The following is a 19,343-nucleotide window of genomic DNA, read 5'->3' on the forward strand; positions in this document are numbered from 1 at the left end:
ACGCATCAAAATGTACTCAATATTAATGAAACACAATAGCGGATGCCAGATATGTTGCAGCACCTCCCTATTCATTTTATAACCAGAACAAAATGTTCTTTTCATATTCATGACACACATGGCAGTGCGTAGTAATAATAACAAATAAAGGACAAAAAAATAGTGCAACAATATTTTACTCAACCATAAAGTCAAGAGCAAAATGGACCATAAAATCAAATACTGCGCAATGTGAACAAACGGTTGGCTAAAAATAAGTGGACTGTTGAAAATCTATCCCAACCACATCATAAACGTGACTGATTTCCAGTACACATCTGTGTGAATCAAAATAGCTATTTACAATGACTAAGTAATCGAAGGATTTATGGTACACAGTCGCAGCTTACGTAACTTGTGATGTTTTACTAACAGAAAAAGACATTGAATTGTTTAGCATCTGACCAGAAAGAAAAAGAAACAAACTTAATTCTCCCAAACTGGGAATTTTTCAAAACGAGGTGTTAGATTTTTACAAACACACCGCAAAGCAAAGCGCAAGTCAAAAACAGTTGATGGTTTAGGAACAGCACGTTATTTCTTCTTGCCCTTGGCTTTGCTGGCTTTGGCCAAGAGCGCAGGGTCAATCTGATCCGCAGCCAGTCCTCTGACGGAGAACAGACGGGCAGCCCGTTCCTGCAGCGTTCCTCCACACTTCATCCCTCGTTCCATCAGCTCTTTCTTCAGCCGCTCCAGACCCAAGGCCTCCAGCTGCTCCGGCCCACTCGCAGAGAGCAGATCCAGTAGACTCTCCGCCTGAAGAAAAAGGCCATGATTATCAAACAAAAAAAAAAACATTTCCAACAGAAACAACCACATCAGAAGTAGGAGATCTTACCACTTCCAGTGCCTGACTGCTCTCGGCTGGGACGCTCTGTGCTTCTGTGGGCGCAACCGGCAACTTCTGTTCGGTGCTGCAGTTTTTAATGATGTCATCCTGCACCTTCTCTTCTGTGCTGCGATTTTGACTGAGATCAACCTGAACTTTCTCTTCTTCTGTGCCAATGTTTTGGCTGATATCAACCTCCATCTTCTCTCCAGTGCTGCCATTTTGGCTGATATCGACCTGCAACTTCTCTTCTGCGCTGCTGTTTTGGCTGATATCATCAGCTGTACGTTCCTTCTCGGCCTCCTCCTGCACCTCTTCCTGGTTGTGTGTTGGGGAGCTCGTTGGACTCGAGGAGGAGCTGCTGGTGCTGCTGGGCTGGCCCTGAGGTTCTGTCCTGTCGCTCCCCCTGGTGGTTGAAGCTGGCACAGCTGGTTTGGAAATATCTGAGCTACAAGAAGCCCCAGAGGTGGATGGAGAGCCCTCGCTGTCACTGTCATCACTTCCTTCACCAGAGCTGCCCATGTCTTCCAGTTCTCCAATGCCAGACCTAATGGTTTAAAGAAAGGATATTGCAGATTTTAAATTGTAGGATTTGAATTTCATCTTTGTAGTCCATCTACATTTCTTTTATTATTGCTCAGAACATATGTAAAATCATCTGACCAGAAACACGTCTTCTTTGCTTTCTTTTGGCCGTCGGTTGGTGACGGACGCTTGCGGCTCAGTTTCTCGTCCGCCTGAACGAGACCACTAGAGGAAGCCTGCATGCCTGAATAGTAAAGAATTTTATTTTCAAATTTTACCTTTAATGTCAAGAATAATTAGGGATAGGAGATACATATTGAACATTTATATTATTCAATATATATATATATATATATATATAAATAAATTTACAGACTTTTAGCTGTTTGCAATAAACATTTCAAACTAAAGTAATTGATATAGCTCAACACAACCAATGTTTCAAGTCGTTTCCCCAAATTAAGGACACTTTAAACATTTTTTTTAATTAATTATAATTTTTCTAGATAAATAAAAGTTTTCATTTTGAAATCTCAATTAACTAGTATAAATGAGATAATATTTAAAAACAGATATTTTACTTTGTAACGGTCTCTGATTTAAATATCTTTTATTCAAATTGTGATTAATTCAATGAATTAGTAGTTTTGAGTATCTCTTAAAATAAATGAATCAAAAGATGTGTTTCACTAGGATGAAACTGCGCACACACACACACATACATATATATATATATATATATATATATATATATATCATAATTCTTCTATGTAAATGTAATGTATTCTAGACTAGCACATGGAATTTGTACACCGAAAATCACTAAGTTACCTTTCAATACAGAGTCCTCCAGTCTCTCTGAGAGGTCGTGGCACTGCTGTTCATACTTCGGGTCAGTGAAATAATGTTTTGGCTCGGCCAACTTCCTCTGAATCCGCTCTAGACGACGCTGCTCCTTTTCCGCCTCTCGGTCGGATTGCTTTTTCAACCACTCTGCCATTCTACACAGAAACACAAATAAATATTCACTTACTCATATAAGCTAGATGTGATGCAGCTTATGAAAAGTTGAAAACACCAAATCCATAAAGCATGAAATGAGTATATAATCAAAGAATCGTGCTAAAAATCCATATTGCAATAATTAGCATTACTCTTTCTCATGATTGACGTCTCGAAGTCTTCTTCCACTAAGATCTCTGCAGGCCTCGCGGTTTGTGGTCTTTTCGATTTGTGCACCGAGGGCCCTCAACATAGAGCCAAATCCTACAAAACAAATATGAGTTTAAAACATATTTATAACTTTTAAAAGTTCAAAGCATTATAATTTTTTTTTTACTTCAGAATAAACACTAACGTAATTATAATTTAGAACCAAGTTCACAAAAACTAAAATAAAAAATTATACAATTAATAATACCACCATTTGGGATTAGTTGCAAATTAATATCAAAGACCCTAATCATTACTACAATACAAACCTATAAAACAATTAGTCATATCAAAACGCAATCATTTTGATGAAATATTTACAGACTTCAGACAGATCAATACTCGTCTGGTTAACGTTACCTCCTTTGCCTCCTCGTAACCGAGGCTCCAGATGGTAAACAACTCCGGACTGAAGAGGGTCATCACTGTCAGAGACACGGCCATTACTCTTCACATAGAAATCCGTACAACAGACGCCCTGAGGAAACATAAATACATACTTTAGGAAACTTTAATCATCATCATCATCATCATCATCATCAAAATCACATTGAACCAGCAGCAGTGAGAGACTGTACAGCACACGTTAGAGTTCATTTCACATTAACGTTCGACTAATGATAGACTCACCTCTTTAACGGCAAAATGACTGATAAGATCGCTGACAGTGGAATCCGGGCCGACAGTCAGGTTAGTAAACCTCAAATTCGGTGAAATCACGAAGAGCTCCATGTTTTCTTCTCCTCTGTCTGTGTTTTCGAAGATGTGCTTATAAACTTCCGGTAAAAGCTATGACGTACGACTGCGTTGACTCAACTACGGAAGCCGAGAGAACTTTCCAAATAGTAGTATATTCAAAAGTCTTTTTTTAAACAAAATACACTGAGCAATATATCGAAGCTTATTCGTCTTCGGAGATCTACAACATTCTGAAGACAGTCATATTTGATGTTTCATATAATATTGATATGAAATAATTTATATTTATGGTGTAATGTTTTATTTAGTATTGTATTATAGGTGCTTTTCATTTCTAGTTATTTGTACTATAGTCCGACTACATGTCTGTACATAATCTATTTGTGATGCGATAACTCAAAAATGCACTAAGAATAACAGAACCAAAATACATTTTAGATTGTTTATGTTTAAATGATGATTGAAATAAATTACATAATCTATCAAAGCCTCTGGCTGAGTATATATATATATATATATATATATATATATATATATATATATATATATATATATATATATATATATATATATATATAATGTATATCAAAAATCCCACTTTCTCGTGTATGCTCTTATTTTGAAATTGACTCTGCGTGCTGACCGTGCTCTCCTCCTTGAGACGTTTCAACATGGCGTCGCTCTGCAAGGTGATGTACAACGTGAGTTCCAGATCATCTTTCCTGCCAAAACACAATGTTTTAGCCACGCTTCGATCATTATACAGCTCAGACGCGAGCGGAGGAGAGGATGAATCGCCCGAGAAGGTGAAGAGCGGGTTTGCAGCCGCATATGATCTGCACTCGGACCTGCGGCAGAGCGGCGACCGGAGCGCAGCGGCGCTGAGGAGTTCCAGGGACGAGACCTCCTTCATATCGCTCCTGCGACACTCCCCGCTCATGCAGATGGGTCCCGCCAAAGACAAAATCGTCATCGGGAAAATCTTTCACGTCGTCAATGACGATCTTTATATCGATTTCGGCGGGAAGTTTCACTGTGTGTGCCGCAGGCCCCCGGCGCCGGACGGGCAGAAGTACCAGAGGGGCAGCAGGGTGAGACTGAGGCTGGAGGATCTGGAGTTGACATCGCGGTTCCTGGGAGCGACCATCGACACGACGCTGTTGGAGGCGGACGCCACACTGCTGGGACTGATGGAGAGCAAAGAGACCAGGACCAAGGAATAGTTGCCATGGACAAAACTGAGATGAACTTTGTGTGTGAATGAATGGACACTGTAATGTTTGAAATATATACAATTTTAAATCGCACTGACTTTTATTCTTGTTTCTTAATGTCTGATGCTTGTGTATAGACCATTTCACAAGATGTAAACAACACTGGTCCAGAAGCACTTCCTGTTTCAGTTTTTTAACACTACATAAAAGCTGGGATAAAATACAACCAACAGAACATTTAAAACTGAATCAAAAAGTTAAACAAACATCTTTAAGATGTTTTCTTTACATGTGAAATAAAGAAAACAGTTACAAACTGAAACAGGAAGTGCTTCTGGACCAGTGTTGTTTACATCTTGTGAAATGGTCTATACACACACACACTCACAAACAGTCCTTTCAAAATCACATAAATATATATAAAAGTATTTAGTCAAGATATAAACACTAATGTGAATCGTACCGATAGAGCAAATCACCATTTAATTCTAAGGTTGCTTCAAATAACTATTGTATTAATTATATATAGTTACACTAGTAGGTGGTGACAAGTGACCGTTAAAAAATGTATGTCATTGATTAATCCACTGAAGAGATGTTCAATAACACTGATTCATTCAATAATGAAATAAGTGAAGTATTTACAAGGGAGTCATTGAATCAATCAAATTAAACAATATATTTTTTTAAATAGACAGCAGCTATTACAATTTTGTCAGAACCGCTAGTAAATTATGTAATTTTGTTCAGTTGTTTGTTCAGAATTGTAATCTCTTTATGAACCCTCCAAAAAATAGTGGTTCTCAATTTATCCAGAATCATTTATATATACAGTGAATATAGCCATTAAAAACATAAAATGCCAATAAGTTAAATTTAATCTTTATTTTCACTTCATATTAAGCAGCATAAAAGAAGAATAATTCCCTGAACATCCTATAAGAACATAAGTTATTTTTATATAAATAATAATTGCACAGCAAATCACAGTGATCATAAATTCTATGAAAATCATACACGAACAAGATCAATTTCTGAATCTCGAGCAAGACATTTCTTTAAATATCAAGGCCGTAATGGTGCAAACTTCAGGATGCTAAGTTAAGCTACGTTTGCGAGGTACAATAAAATATCCTACAGCATAAGGTTAGTGGCATGCAGTGAAGAATATATATATATAAACACACTTACCTAAAGGATTATTAGGAACACCATACTAATACTGTGTTTGACCCCCTTTCGCCTTCAGAACTGCCTCAATTCTATGTGGCATTGATTCAACAAGGTGCTGAAAGCATTCTTTAGAAATGTGGCCCATATTGATAGGATAGCATCTTGCAGTTGATGGAGATTTGTGGGATGCACATCCAGGGCATGAAGCTCCCGTTCCACCACATCCCAAAGATGCTCTATTGGATTGAGATCTGGTGACTGTGGGGGCCATTTTAGTACAGTGAACTCATTGTTATGTTCAAGAAACCAATTTGAAATGGTTTGAGCTTTGTGACATGGTGCATTATCCTGCTGGAAGTAGCCATCAGAGGATGGGGACATGGTGGCCATAAAGGGATGGACATGGTCAGAAACAATGCTCAGGTAGGCCGTGGCATTTAAACGATGCCTAATTGGCACTAAGAGACCTAAAGTGTGCCAAGAAAACATCCTCCACACCATTACACCACCACCACCAGCCTGCACAGTGGTAACAAGGCATGATGGATCCATGTTCTCATTCTGTTTACGCCAAATTCTGACTCTACCATCTGAATGTCTCAACAGAAATCGAGACTCATCAGACCAGGCAACATTTTTCCAGTCTTCAACTGTCCAATTTTGGTGAGCTCTTGCAAATTGTAGCCTCTTTTTCCTATTTGTAGTGGAGATGAGTGGTACCCGGTGGGGTCTTCTGCTGTTGTAGCCCATCCGCCTCAAGGTTGTGCGTGTTGTGGCTTCACAAATGCTTTGCTGCATACCTCGGTTGTAACGAGTGGTTATTTCAGTCAAAGTTGCTCTTCTATCAGCTTGAATCAGTCGGCCCATTCTCCTCTGACCTCTAGCATCAACAAGGCATTTTCGCCCACAGGACTGCCGCATACTGGATGTTTTTCCCTTTTCACACCATTAATGTAAACCCTAGAAATGGTTGTTTGTGAAAATCCCAGTAACTGAGCAGATTGTGAAATAGTCAGACTGGCACCAACAACTATGCCACGCTCAAAATTGCTTAAATCACCTTTCTTTCCCATTCTGACATTCAGTTTGGAGTTCAGGAGATTGTCTTGACCAGGACCACACCCCTAAATGCATTGAAGCAACTGCCATGTGATTGGTTGATTAGATAATTGCATTCATGAGGAATTGAACAGGTGTTTCTAAAAATCCTTTACGTGAGTGGATATATATTAACATAATTATATATTAATTTACATTTAGTGGTTCATAATTGATAAACACATCTTGCATAATGAGGTGTCCTGTTTTAATCAAAAAGCATATAGTGCCCTAAGCTGATGTGATGGTTATGTTGCATGTGTTTTAAGGCAGTATTGTATTGCTCAGGCATCTTTGGGTGTGTAATGGCTTAAAGCTGCGGTTGAGGGCGTGTGATTTCGGTTCTTCTAGTCCAGCACGATATTATCTTCTTCACACATCAACCACACATGGTCATGTACAGCCACTGTTAGGGACAGCAAGATGGTTAACGACTTCATTTCCTTTATATACAATATTAAGACTTAGGCTATGTTTACACGGAAACGATTCTGAAGAGAAAACGCAAAAGTGGCGTTGCGTCATCTTTTTCTATTCTGCGTTTAGACGAGCGTTTTGTGTGGGAAATCCGCGTGCAAACGGAAACGCAAAAGTGTGTGAAATTCAATGTAGTAGCCTATGCACTTCAGGCGGCTAGGAGTGCATACTACAACAACACCAAGTCCACGCGCCTGCGTACAACTTTCACCGTCAAGCAGACTTTTGCGTTTTTACCGTTTACACGGGAACGCGGCGATGGAGCGTTTTTAAGATTTCCACTCTGGAGGGTGGTTTCACTTTTTTGCGTTTTTGAGGCTTAAAAACGCCGTTGCCGTGTAAACGAAAGGCACATCCGATAAAATATTTTTACGTTTTCACCCGCGAGCGTTCTCGTGTAAACAGGGCCTTAATACACCATCAATTATATGTCCCGCCATGTTGAAGAACATGAGACACTTTACCCACCTCGCTTATATTGAGTTCTGCGATGCCTTTCCCCTCTCTATCCAGCTCTCTGAAAGACTCTGTTGAATACGACAGTCAATGAGACATTTTAGTGGAATATTAGCGAATACATGATAAAAATAAATAGATATGTAAATGACATACTGAACATGGTGTCCAGTTTAACCAGGCAACAGACAAAGTTGTCGAAGTCAATTGTATCTCCTTCGGAATATCGTGCCACCAGTATCTGATGAAGCTTGTTATTCAGTTTAAAACCTTAGGACAAGAAAATAGGCACTGGTAAAACAAACACGCATTTAATTTGAACGATCCTAATATATGCTCTTCAAAAATCACAATAAAGATTGATTTACAGTGGCTGGATAAAAACATATTTGTAATCTTATGAGCTAGTTTACTCAATTTACAGCAAAACCGTTTCATGAACAAATTACTGACTCGGTTCTTTTTAGTGAATAAAAGTGCAACCTGATGCCTGCAAGAACGACTCTTGAATTGATTAACTTTAAAGCATACAGCCACAAGATGAACATTAAAAACAGTTTATTACCAGCTGACTCCACAGCCAGGCGCATTTCATAAGAGCTCATTGTGCCAGATTTATCCAGATCAAACTGTCTGAAAATGCCCTGCAAATGAGATAAATAAGTATGAGTTACCACCAGACTATGTCATGTAGGGAAGGATGTGTGATTGATGAACCACTCAGTTTCTCACCAGCCACTTCCTGATTTTATTCCACAGAATCTGGAACTCCACAATTCCCAGCCGTGCACTTCCATCTTTCTGAGTTTGATCAGTCAAGGCTCATTACTAAACTAAATTCGAATTAATAACCTGACGAAATGCATATATAGAGAACACAATCTGATAAGCAAAAGTCAGAGGATACATCCATCAGGCTGACCATGCATCTACACGACTCCATACTGAACCCGTCTGTCTTTAAGTCCCTGTCTGCAGAACACAGAAGAGCAGAGGTGTTTCTCAAGCACACAGACCAGACGTGAACAACTGAAAACCTCAGCCGAGCTTACGTTTGCCCACCACTCGGTTCAGAATGGTCCTCAGCTCTTGAACTGAAATCTCCATGTCCTGCAAGAGAGTTTAGATCAAGTTTAATCGAATGGAAGACACAATATAATTAATCAAGACACTCAAATATACACACCTCTCCTGACAGCTGAGAAAACATTTTTTTGAAAGAGATATCAATATTCTCCTCTGAAACCTCTTCCTGTGGATCAAACACACATTTATATATTGGTTATACACTGGTCCTTTCTTAAATGTATGTCTATGGACTTTTTCTCAGTTTTATCATCTGCGATATCAGAAAAGTATCTTTTTTTTCTGCCATGGAATAAAAATAAAAAAGGTAATTGTGACTTTTTATCTAATGATTCGGACATTTTTACATCTCACGATTCTTTTTTTGGTCAAAATTGTGAGAAATAAACTTTTGTCTTCTCTAGCAAATGAAAATTTATTGCAATTTTTTTTCAGATCTCACAATTCAGAATTACGAGTTTATATCTCACCTTGCAATTCTGACTTCTTTTCTCAGAATTGTGAGATATAAACTGGCAATTTCAAGAAAAACAAATTGCTTGCAATTTGTCGGTTAATCAGATATTTAGTAGTTTTTAGTTTGTCAGTTAGTTAGTAGTTTTTATTAGTTAGTAGTTTTTAGTTTGTCGGTTAGTTAGTTTTTATTAGTTAGTAGTTTTTAGTCTGTTAGTTAGTGGTTTTTAGTTAGTTAGTTAGTCAGTTAGTTGATTAGATGTTTAGTTAGTTAGCAAGCAAGTTAGTTAGTCAGTAGTTTTTAGTTAGTTGGTAGTTTTTAGTTTGTCGATTAGTCAGTTAGTTAGAAGTTTTTAGTTTGTCAGTTAGTCAGTAAGTTAGTAGTTTTTGGTTTGTCGGTTAGTCAGTAGTTTTTAGTTTGTCGGTTAGTCAGGTAGTTAGTTAGTAGTTTTTAGTTTGTCGTTTAGTCAGTAGTTTTTAGCTTGTCAGTTAGTTAGTTAGTTAGTAGTTTTTAGTTTGTCGGTTAGTCAGTAGTTTTTAGTTTGTAAGTCAGTTTGTAAGTCAGTTAGTTAGTTAGTAGTTTTTTAGTTTGTCAGTTAGTCAGTAGTTTTTAGTTTGTCAGTCAGTTAGTTAGTTAATAGTTTTTAGTTTGTCAGTCAGTTAGTTAGTTAATAGTTTTTAGTTTGTCGGTAAGTCAGTTAGTTAGTTAGTAGTTTTTAGTTTGTCGGTTAGTCAGTAGTTTTTAGTTTGTCAGTTAGTCATTTAGTTAGTTAGTTAGTAGTTTTTAGTTTGTCAGTTAGTCAGTTAGTTAGTCAGTCAGTCAATCAGTTATTTAGTTAGTAGTTTTCAGTTTGTCGGTAAGTCAGTAGTTTTTAGTTTGTTAGTCAGTTAGTAGTTTTTAGTTTGTCGGTTAGTCAGTAGTTTATAGTTTGTCAGTTAGTTAGTTAGTTTGTAGTTTTTAGTTTGTCAGTTAGTCAGTAGTTTTTAGTTTGCCAGTTAGTCAGTTCGTTAGTTAGTTAGTAGTTTTTAGTTTGTCGGTTAGTCAGTAGATTTTAGTTTGGCGGTTAGTCAGTCAGTTAGTTAGTAGATTTTAGTTTGTTGGTTAGTCAGTTAGTTAGTAATTTTTAGTTTGTCGGTTAGTCAGTTAGTAAGCTAGAGTTATTTGTTAGTCAGTTAGTCAGTAGTTTTTAGTAAGTCAGTTAGTTATACCACAAAGAATGGAACTGGTTTGTGTTTGGTAATAAAAAATACTCGCAAATGCCAGTATATATTTCACAATTCTGCCAAAAGAAGTCAGAATTGCATTACAAGATATAAACTCATAATTCTGAATTGAGATCTGAAAAAAATGTGGAAAAAAAGTCAGAACTGCGAGATATATACTCACAATTGTGAGAAAAAAAAAGTTTAGTGAGAATTGTGAGATTTATATCTCGCAATCCTGACGTTCTAATTCACAAATGTGACTTCATATCATGCAATTCTGAGAAAAAAGAGCCAGACTTGCGAAATGTAAACTCGTAATTGTGAGGAAAAAGTCAGAATTGTGAGTTAAAAAGTCGCAATTATCTTTTTAATTCCATGGCAAAAACAAGCTTCCATAGAAAAGTCCTTACTTCATCTTCCAGGTTAAATGAAATCTCATCATCCATTTCACTAAAAAAAAGAAACAAATAAAATTAAGTTTGCTTCAATAGAATGATGCTGCACATTGAAATGCATAACAGGCGAGACCAAAAAAGCTACATAATTAAATATAATCAATATTTTAAACTAATTATTTAAACTGGTGTTTGTTGTAGTTAAATGGTCGAGTCACTTACTGAGTTTCTGACTGTTTCTCGGTGAAGACTCGCAGGACGAAGTCAGCCTCTTTTCCAGGCTCAAAAGTGGAAGGGACAATGAGATACTCGCCCGGTGGCAGTTTCAGTCGCGTACTGACCTCTCGCAGATTAATGAAGCTGTCTGACCGCGCACAGGACGACTGACGCAAGAAAAATTCCTTCTTGAGGTGAACACTCTGGGAGCCACGAAACTAAAAACAGAAGAAATAGAGTTTATAAATGTAATTTAGAGGTGAAGTCTAATTTCAGCATCACCAAACATGAAAAAAACTGTTTTCAAAGAGGTTTCCTGAACACTTCCCTGTCTGTCATTGGTCAGATAGCTCCGCCCAAAACTCATTGGTTAAGCCGCTGTTACTATGCGGGGCAGGTCGAAATAGTCAAACGAACAGAGCAATACTTTGAAAACACCACAGGGACACAGTGTTTAAACTATTAGGGGAATATAAACCTAGAAGTGACTTAAAGGGATACTCCACTTTTTTTGGAAATAGGCTAATTTTACAACTCCCCCAGAGTTAAACACAGAAACAACAGTTTTTTGGGGGGAAATAGGCTCATTTTACTCCCCCAGACTCCGTTTTAACGTTTTCGAATCCATTCAGCCGGATTCAAAATCCATTCAAAAAAGTGGAGTATCCCTTTAATTAAAAGCCTCTGCAGATTACAAAGTATTTTATGCACTTCACCTTTAGATTCATATAAAACTGAAAAAATGACATACCTCTTCTGGGACCTAAAAACAGGAATAAAAGACAAGAAATTAGGTATGATATATAAGTTAACCAATGATATTTAACAAAGTCTGTGAGTGTTGAATCATTTTTGTCCTCAAACCTCATATATGGCAAAGCCAATGGTGTGCATATCCTGTCCTTGCTTGCGATAACGCCGCCTGTCCTTTTGCATCAAGGCCACCATGAATGTGCAGGCCACCTCATCATCCTCAGGATCATCATCTTCCTCCTGTAGCGTGATCTTATATTGAGGGTTTATCCAGAATGTATCTGACAAAAGAGACACCAAACTAAGTTTGAAATGCAGTATTTTTTAGCTGATAAATAAATTTCATTGTGTAGTAATCTCACTGGGGTGGTTCCTGCAGCCCCCTGCTGTACTTCCTCGCCTCCAGGTCCCATTAAACTTAATCGTGTTCCAGAAATGTTGAGAATCTTCACTCAGAGCATCTGGTGTGAGGTTACAGATCTCCAGACGAGAAAACTGACGTTTGAACTCCTCAAATGACATCCTGATGATGAAGCAAAGCATCAGTATCACAGCAAAACTTTGGGGAGGAAAACTTTACACGGGAAATAGAAATTAAATTCCAGAGTTTTTGGAATTAGAGTCGATTCCAAGACCTGATTCCAGACTATTGTTCTCAATTTTTAAGAAAAAAACACGTATTTCTCACATATAAATGAACACAGTGCCACGATTCCAGACCATTGTTCTCGATGTTTAAGGAAAAAACACGTGTTGCTCACGTATAAATGAACACAGTGAATGAACACCGGGAAACCTGTCACTCACATGAGATCGACCAATAACAAACCACAACAATCCAATCAATTCCTGACTGACAAAAATAAAGTCGCGCCCTACATTTTTCTTCTTCGAGAAGCCGCTTTACTTGGATATAAGACACAATAGGGTAAAAAACAAAACAATTGTGGCTTCTTGTTTATACCGATTTAATAGTAAAAAAAAACGTTCAGTTATCAGTTAAGTTTTCAGTTAAAAACAATGTTGTAGTACTACTTAAGGCTTGTTACATTAGAATGTCTTGCCCTATAGGCTTCCACTGTAAATGAAATACAGTAACAGTATTTTCTGTAAAACACTCTTCACTCTGAAACATGCAACTCATTATTTTGATTAATCATGAAGCCCAAGATTTGGAGTCGACTCTGGACTCTCAACATCTCAAAATCACTTCTTCTTGGAAGTAACTCACAGCCCTAATATAGAGCGCATAATCCATAAAGATCAAATTTTTATGCAGGTGATTTACCAAAACTCGCCATCCTCCATGTGGTTGTTCATTTCCTCTCTTTCTGCTGGATCAATTCCATTCCACTCAGAAGAACTGGAAATGATGTATAAGTGTTATACTATGAGCATGTCCGGTATAGCAAGTCCATTCAATTTCATTCTGATTGGCTGACTCACTTGTCACTCCAAGCTCCTGTCCATTCAACTTGCCCCCAAGGGTTTCGGATGCGGATCAACCTCTCTCTTCTGCCACGGAAATTCACCTAAAATTAAAACGACAAAAGATTGATGCAAATGATTAAAACGATAAACTGATGAGCTCAAGATACATTTTAGACGTGATCCTGACCTCTCTGAGAGCTGTGACGGAGTACGCATGCCCCTTCACCAGCTTCTTAAAAGTCACGGCCTCCATGTCAAAGGCACTGGTGATCTACCAGACAAACACACTTTAAATCGCGCCATCATTATTTGGATAATCCATAAATGTTGAGTTGTGTCTCCAGGCCTGTAGTAGGCGCTGTTGGGACTCACATCAATGGAACAGCCCAGCAGTGAGCCTCTCTCCAAGGCTTTGGAAATGATGCGGTGCAGGTCTTTAGGAGCTTTACACAGCTCGTACATCTCGGCCACTCCACCTGTGAAGTCCTCAAAGCCTTCGGTGGTGGAACCTCCCGACAGAGCTTCATATGAGCCGTTCAGCCTACAGGCACAAACACACATTATGGTCCCTAAATGCCATAGAAGAAGAAAAGCGAGGAAGAGACTCACTTGGCATAGGCCTTCTCCAAAAGGGCACTCCAGAACTCATTTCCCTCTGCTGAGTGAACAAACATTAGCTCTTTATCCTTTACAGGCAATCGGTCATCAATCACAACGTCCACCCACTCGCCAAACTGCCAAAACTGCACAACAAGCAAACAACACACATTAGTGGATAGTAAGGTAAAGAAAAATATAGTTTATTAACAGTGAGCTGTGCACCTGGAAATGGAAGATGCCGGCATACTCGTCTGTAAAGCTTTGGCCATGAGGTACAACTCTGTGAAGCAGCTTGTCGTTTAAAGTCAGGGAGCCAATGGCAGCCAAAAGCCAACAGTCACCTGAGTGGAGAAAAATTACCACAGAAAATACTGTTACTCTATTTCATTTACAGTGGAAGACTATAGGGCAAGACATTCTGAGGTAACAAGAGCCTTAAGTAGTACTACAAAAACGCTTTTAACTAAAAACTTAACTGATAACTGAATTGTTTTTTTTTTACCCTATTGTGTCAGGAATTGATTGGATTGTTGTGGTTTGTTATTGGTCGATCTCATGTGAGTGACAGGTTTCCCCTCCCTCATGCCAGTTAACATCATCAGAGAAGAGATGAAACAGGTTATTTTCATAGACAGTAAAAGAAACGGACACAGCGAGAAAATTGAAGCCTGTGAAAAGCTGAGATACAATGGAGCCTTTTATACATTGTCGTGTTTCTTTAGAAATTAATAAAGGACAAATGGAGTCTGTAAATGCCTCAGATGTAAAGATATTCGCTGTCAAAGTGATGCCAAAATGAATGGGAGTCAATGGAACGCTAACAGCAGGTGAAGTTCTGCTACAATGGCGGCTCCCGCGAGGCTTCAACTTCCGGTCGATGGATTACCCCATTGGTTAATTTTCATGAGGGCACATGAATAAGAAAAAAAATTATAAACAATTTATAATAAGTGCAATATTTTACATTATTTTGGATTCATGATGATTAAGTAAGTTTTATAGCCATTCTGGGGCTTTGTGAATGAACTGATAGCATCTGTTCAACCAATGGCATGAGTTTGGGGCTATCTGAACCAATGGCAGATGAGAATACAGGTTTAACTTTTGCAATTAATTTTGAAGACAAGTTTTCAAACCTATTACCCTTTTAAAAATGTACCATGGTTACCATAGTTTTAGCCAAAAAACAAGTAATACTACAGCTAGCTACTGTTACTACTTTAATTCAAAATTAAAATTCTTCTTCAATGTTTGAGAAGCTAATTCTGTAGAAACAATAACTAGTATGATAAATGCAATGTGTGTACTACAATGACCCATTAGGGGGAGCCCTCCACCCACAGCCAAAGGGGTGTGTATAAGATACTTCCGTACTCAACTTTACTCTGGATGAAGGCTGTTTTATCTCAAACACCCTTGGCAAAGCCAAACCCATTTGTCTGAGGAGGTTATTTTCTATGTGCTAACTGAAAGGTAAAATGCATTTCTGCGATAAGCTTCTCCATCCTACTCCACCCAGTGTTTGTTGTACAAACTTCGGCACTAATGAGTACACACCCACAGCCTCACAAACACACACACTGTGGGCTGTGGCTTGCTGCCAGCAATGGCAGAGTTCTCTAACGCTACCCCCATGTTTGTGTGACTCACCACTCAGGCATCTTGTTTGAACACTCCCACCAGCCAGGAAACAAACACACACATTCATCTAACCCCCTAACACACATTTCCTGTCCACATCTATCATACGTGCAATATAATATTACATTACATTTACATCCATGTCAATAAACATGCTAATGCTAACATTTTATGCTAATGCTAATCATGCATTTATCTCTACAATAGTATTGACTACATTGATGAATATCTGCAAATATATGCTGTAGAACATGTTACTTTTAATTACACATTGGGGGATATCGGGTTCTTCATTTGTGTGTCAACATTTGACAGTCAGTATGTGTGAAGGGTTGTAGACATTGTTTTGCTTAGATTTAAGCTGTAGGATCACCCAAACTGCAGTGAAGCACAAATGAATCTTTTGACATTCGTTATCGTGTGCAAGCATGCACAAACATACACACCCAGGCCCGTACAGTGCATACTCACCTAGAGCCCCCTGGCAAATATCTGTCCGAGTGGCTCCACCAACTACAAACTGAGGATTGTTCGACAGCTCCTGCAAACATTACGCAAGCAAATGCACCTCAGCCAAAGTGTGATACTCTCCCTGTCAACCTAATAACACACTTTACACATGATTACATATCAACCATATGCAATTTCTGTCTTTAATATGTGACATGCAAACAATACAGTATACTGGATACTATCAGTTTGCCTGTGAAAATATTGTTTGAGTTTTGACACGAGATACACAGGCCGAGACAAATATAACACTCCTTGATGATTCAATGAAGAAATTATATTACTTGCTGCTTGTATGAAGAACTTTAACAATTTAAATTAGGGCTGTCAAACGATTAATCGCATCCAAAATAAAAGTTTGTGTTTACATAATATATGTGGGTGCACTGTGTATAATTATTTTATATATATAAATACACACACATGCTTGTATATTTTAAAAAATATATTTTCATGTTTATACTGTATATAGATTTATATATAATTTATATTATATATAAATATTTTATATATAAATAATATTTTTTTCTAAAATATACATGCATGTGTGTGTATTTATATATTTACAAAATAATTATACACAGTGCACCCACATATATTATGTAAACACAAACTTTTATTTTGGATGCGATTAATCGCAATTAATCGTTTGACAGCCCTAATTTAAATAAATGAATTAAATGTTTCAGCATATATACATATAGATATTTCCTTTCCTTTCTTTATAGAATAGAGGGAAAATTTGGAAAAACCAGATGTTGTATCTTAGTTCTCAGGTAGGATATGAGAGTTCGAGTCTAGCTCAGTCTTTTTGCTCCCACTGAAACAAAATAAAAGCGTGTTCCCTCAGTGACTATCCAGATGTATGTGGTTTCTACGTTTACGTTTTTCTGCGACACTCACAGTGGGTCTTATCCACTTCACACCGCGTGTTTTGGAGGAGTTTGGCGCGAGCTCCTTGAAGCCCAGTGACTGGGGCACGGCGGGAAAGCAGGAGTCCTCAAACAGCCTGCCGCTCTCCACACACTCTCTCTTCAGCTCCTCGTAGTCCTGGTTCAGGAACTTGACCGCATTGTCATTGCTTCCCATCCCTTCAGCCTGCAAGCGCTCCTTGTAGATACGCGACGACATTCCTCCAATTGAAAACATACTGTAGTGCACCAAAATAAGGTAGTCATTTAAACATAAAGTAGATCCCATCCCATATTGTTCCAAACCCGTCTCCATTTACTTTCAATATGTGACCCTGGACCACAAAACCAATCACATGGGTCATTTTTAAAAGAAATTGAGATCTAAACATCATCTGAAAGCTGAATACATACATTTTCCATTGATGTGTCTTAGGATAGGATAATATTTACCCGAGATATATGAAAATCTGGAATCTGAGGGTGCAAAAAAAATCTAAACATTGAAAAAAATCGCCTTTAAAGTTGTCCATTTATGTTCTTGATTGTGCTGCATTCACTCACAAAAATACATTTTTTATATATTTACGGTAGAAAATTTACAAAATATCTTCATGGAACATGATCTTTCCTTAATATCCTAATGATTTTTGCCATAAAAGAAAAATCGATCATTTTGACCCATACAATGTATTGTTGGCTATTGCCACAGAATGATACCTGGTTTTGTGATCCAGGGTCATATGGAAAAGACATGCACTTTCTTCAACATTAAAAGTACAGGTTTCGAACAACAGGGACAGTAAATTACAGAATTGCTTTTTTTAGTGAACTATCGCTTTAAAATGATGATAGCTTATGCCTCGCTGCAGGAATCAAACCAGCAACCGCCTGATCACAAGACCAGAGCTTTAACCGCTACACCAAACAAAACAAAAGTGTGTGCATATGGTAGTTGGAGACTAGAAGCTAGCAAAGGAATAGCACGTGTTCAATGTCTCTGAGCGTTTAGCACAAAGTGCTGCAGCTAAAAGCATATGATGCTTGCTTATGTTCGCTTATGGTCACCCACTTTGCCATTATTAGTGCAGCAGCATTCATGCGGCTTTTAGTCCAGGGTGCTGAGAGAAATGCCCTCTACAAATGACACTCGATTACTAGCCTTACTGAGGGTGGAGAGAGGTTTACTAATGACTGGCTAATTTCATGAGGTCTTGTAATAGGGTTAGCTCTGCAGATTTCCAGACCCTGTTTACCATGATTTCATGGACAATGCAACGTACATGGAGGGCAGTTCTCTAAGCTTTAGCTAAAGGAAAACCCAGCTGAGATAACTCAGTCCTTAATTTAAACTAGTACTACAGAGAGACAAGATGGTGAATATACCTTCAGTTCCTTGTGAGGGCCGTGGGCTTGAGGAGAAAAGGGTCATTTAGAAATATATTAATCAGAAAGAGTAATCAGTTCATAGCTAATTTGCTACCACACGATGAATTCATGTTATGGTACTTTGGTTGTTACATGGCAAGTAGCCTAAATGTAGGCTACTTAACAATATTAGCATGTGATATTTTTTTGTTGTCTGCATATGAGAGTGTAAATACACTCTGTTCATATTTATATAAGGGCAGTGGGTGTTCTCCAAAACATAGGCTACTCTTAAAACTATACCAAAATAAATAACTAACTTTTAACTAGTCTGTGGATTTTTTCGAGGTGCAATAGGGCATATCATGTGGAATGTAAACAGCACTGGCTACTGATACAATGTCAGCTTAGTGATGTGAAATCAATAGGCCAGACTGAGCATCAGCATTCTAGTGTTTGTTTTAGATGATGAATGAACACACCCTCAAAAAAAGTTGCACATATTCACCATATATTCACTTATGCTGCTTTATATAGTGCTATCAGTTTGTATGTTGTTGTAAATTAGTTCATATATATATATCTATATCTATCTATATATATATATATATATATATATATATATATAATTCACATCCTAAAGGAGACCCCTTTGTTTACAATTATTAATGATTCACATTCACATCGTAGAAATTAAACAAATAAGCAATAAGAAAATAGTTTCGTCACTTGCTAGAAATATAGGGCAGAGGTTTTATAGCCTAACTGGCGGAAATCACATATAATCAACACGGAAAAGTTCAACAAAACTTACCACCGTTTAGTTGTCGTTATGGTTATCAGCCCTGCGGCTTCGTTTAAAAATGACGTACAAGAGAATGATGAACGGATCCGTGCAGATGAGACAACAATCAGGGTACCGCAGTGCACGGCCACGCCTATGAGGGCGGGACTAGCGAATGATTGACAGCTGAGACGTCAAATGTACTACGCCTTCTGCGAAGAGCCTTAAAGGGACCGGAAGTGTTTCTTTAATAACTTCCATTCTTCA

General features: G+C 38.0%; 3 protein-coding genes across 4 annotated transcripts; 1 reads left to right on the plus strand and 2 right to left on the minus strand.

Moving 5' to 3' along the window:
* Nucleotides 1-160: 160 nt before the first annotated feature.
* Nucleotides 161-3,410, minus strand: sde2 (SDE2 telomere maintenance homolog (S. pombe)). The gene is made up of 7 exons (XM_039694875.2): nt 3,236-3,410; nt 2,966-3,083; nt 2,548-2,659; nt 2,225-2,394; nt 1,532-1,637; nt 878-1,415; nt 161-795 (listed from the first exon to the last, which is right to left on the minus strand). The coding sequence occupies exons 1-7, from the start codon at nt 3,335-3,337 to the stop codon at nt 574-576; spliced, it is 1,368 nt and encodes a 455-aa protein (XP_039550809.2). The 5' UTR covers nt 3,338-3,410; the 3' UTR covers nt 161-573.
* A 525-nt stretch (nt 3,411-3,935) lies between these two features.
* mrps28 (mitochondrial ribosomal protein S28) lies at nt 3,936-4,611 on the plus strand. The gene has a single exon (XM_039694891.2). The coding sequence runs from the start codon at nt 3,976-3,978 to the stop codon at nt 4,525-4,527; it is 552 nt and encodes a 183-aa protein (XP_039550825.2). The 5' UTR covers nt 3,936-3,975; the 3' UTR covers nt 4,528-4,611.
* A 773-nt stretch (nt 4,612-5,384) lies between these two features.
* On the minus strand, nt 5,385-19,237 carry capn1b (calpain 1, (mu/I) large subunit b). Of its 2 annotated transcripts, XM_039694718.2 has the most exons (23): nt 19,107-19,214; nt 18,311-18,336; nt 16,917-17,163; nt 15,975-16,044; nt 14,085-14,203; nt 13,872-14,005; nt 13,635-13,803; nt 13,450-13,533; nt 13,278-13,363; nt 13,120-13,194; nt 12,194-12,354; nt 11,943-12,112; nt 11,830-11,841; nt 11,085-11,296; nt 10,878-10,917; nt 8,909-8,974; nt 8,775-8,832; nt 8,630-8,694; nt 8,455-8,523; nt 8,288-8,366; nt 7,879-7,992; nt 7,735-7,793; nt 5,385-7,195 (listed from the first exon to the last, which is right to left on the minus strand). In XM_039694718.2, the coding sequence occupies exons 3-23, from the start codon at nt 17,160-17,162 to the stop codon at nt 7,169-7,171; spliced, it is 2,115 nt and encodes a 704-aa protein (XP_039550652.2). In that variant the 5' UTR covers nt 17,163; nt 18,311-18,336; nt 19,107-19,214; the 3' UTR covers nt 5,385-7,168. The 2 variants fall into 2 exon arrangements, with proteins under 2 accessions (XP_039550652.2, XP_088973163.1); XM_089117037.1 differs by lacking the exon at nt 18,311-18,336 and having other exon boundaries at nt 19,107-19,237.
* Between the last annotated feature and the right edge of the window lie 106 nt (nt 19,238-19,343).

This window comes from Pimephales promelas, chromosome 2, assembly GCF_988280905.1.
Source record: "Pimephales promelas chromosome 2, fPimPro1.hap1.1, whole genome shotgun sequence".
NCBI lineage: Eukaryota > Metazoa > Chordata > Actinopteri > Cypriniformes > Leuciscidae > Pimephales > Pimephales promelas.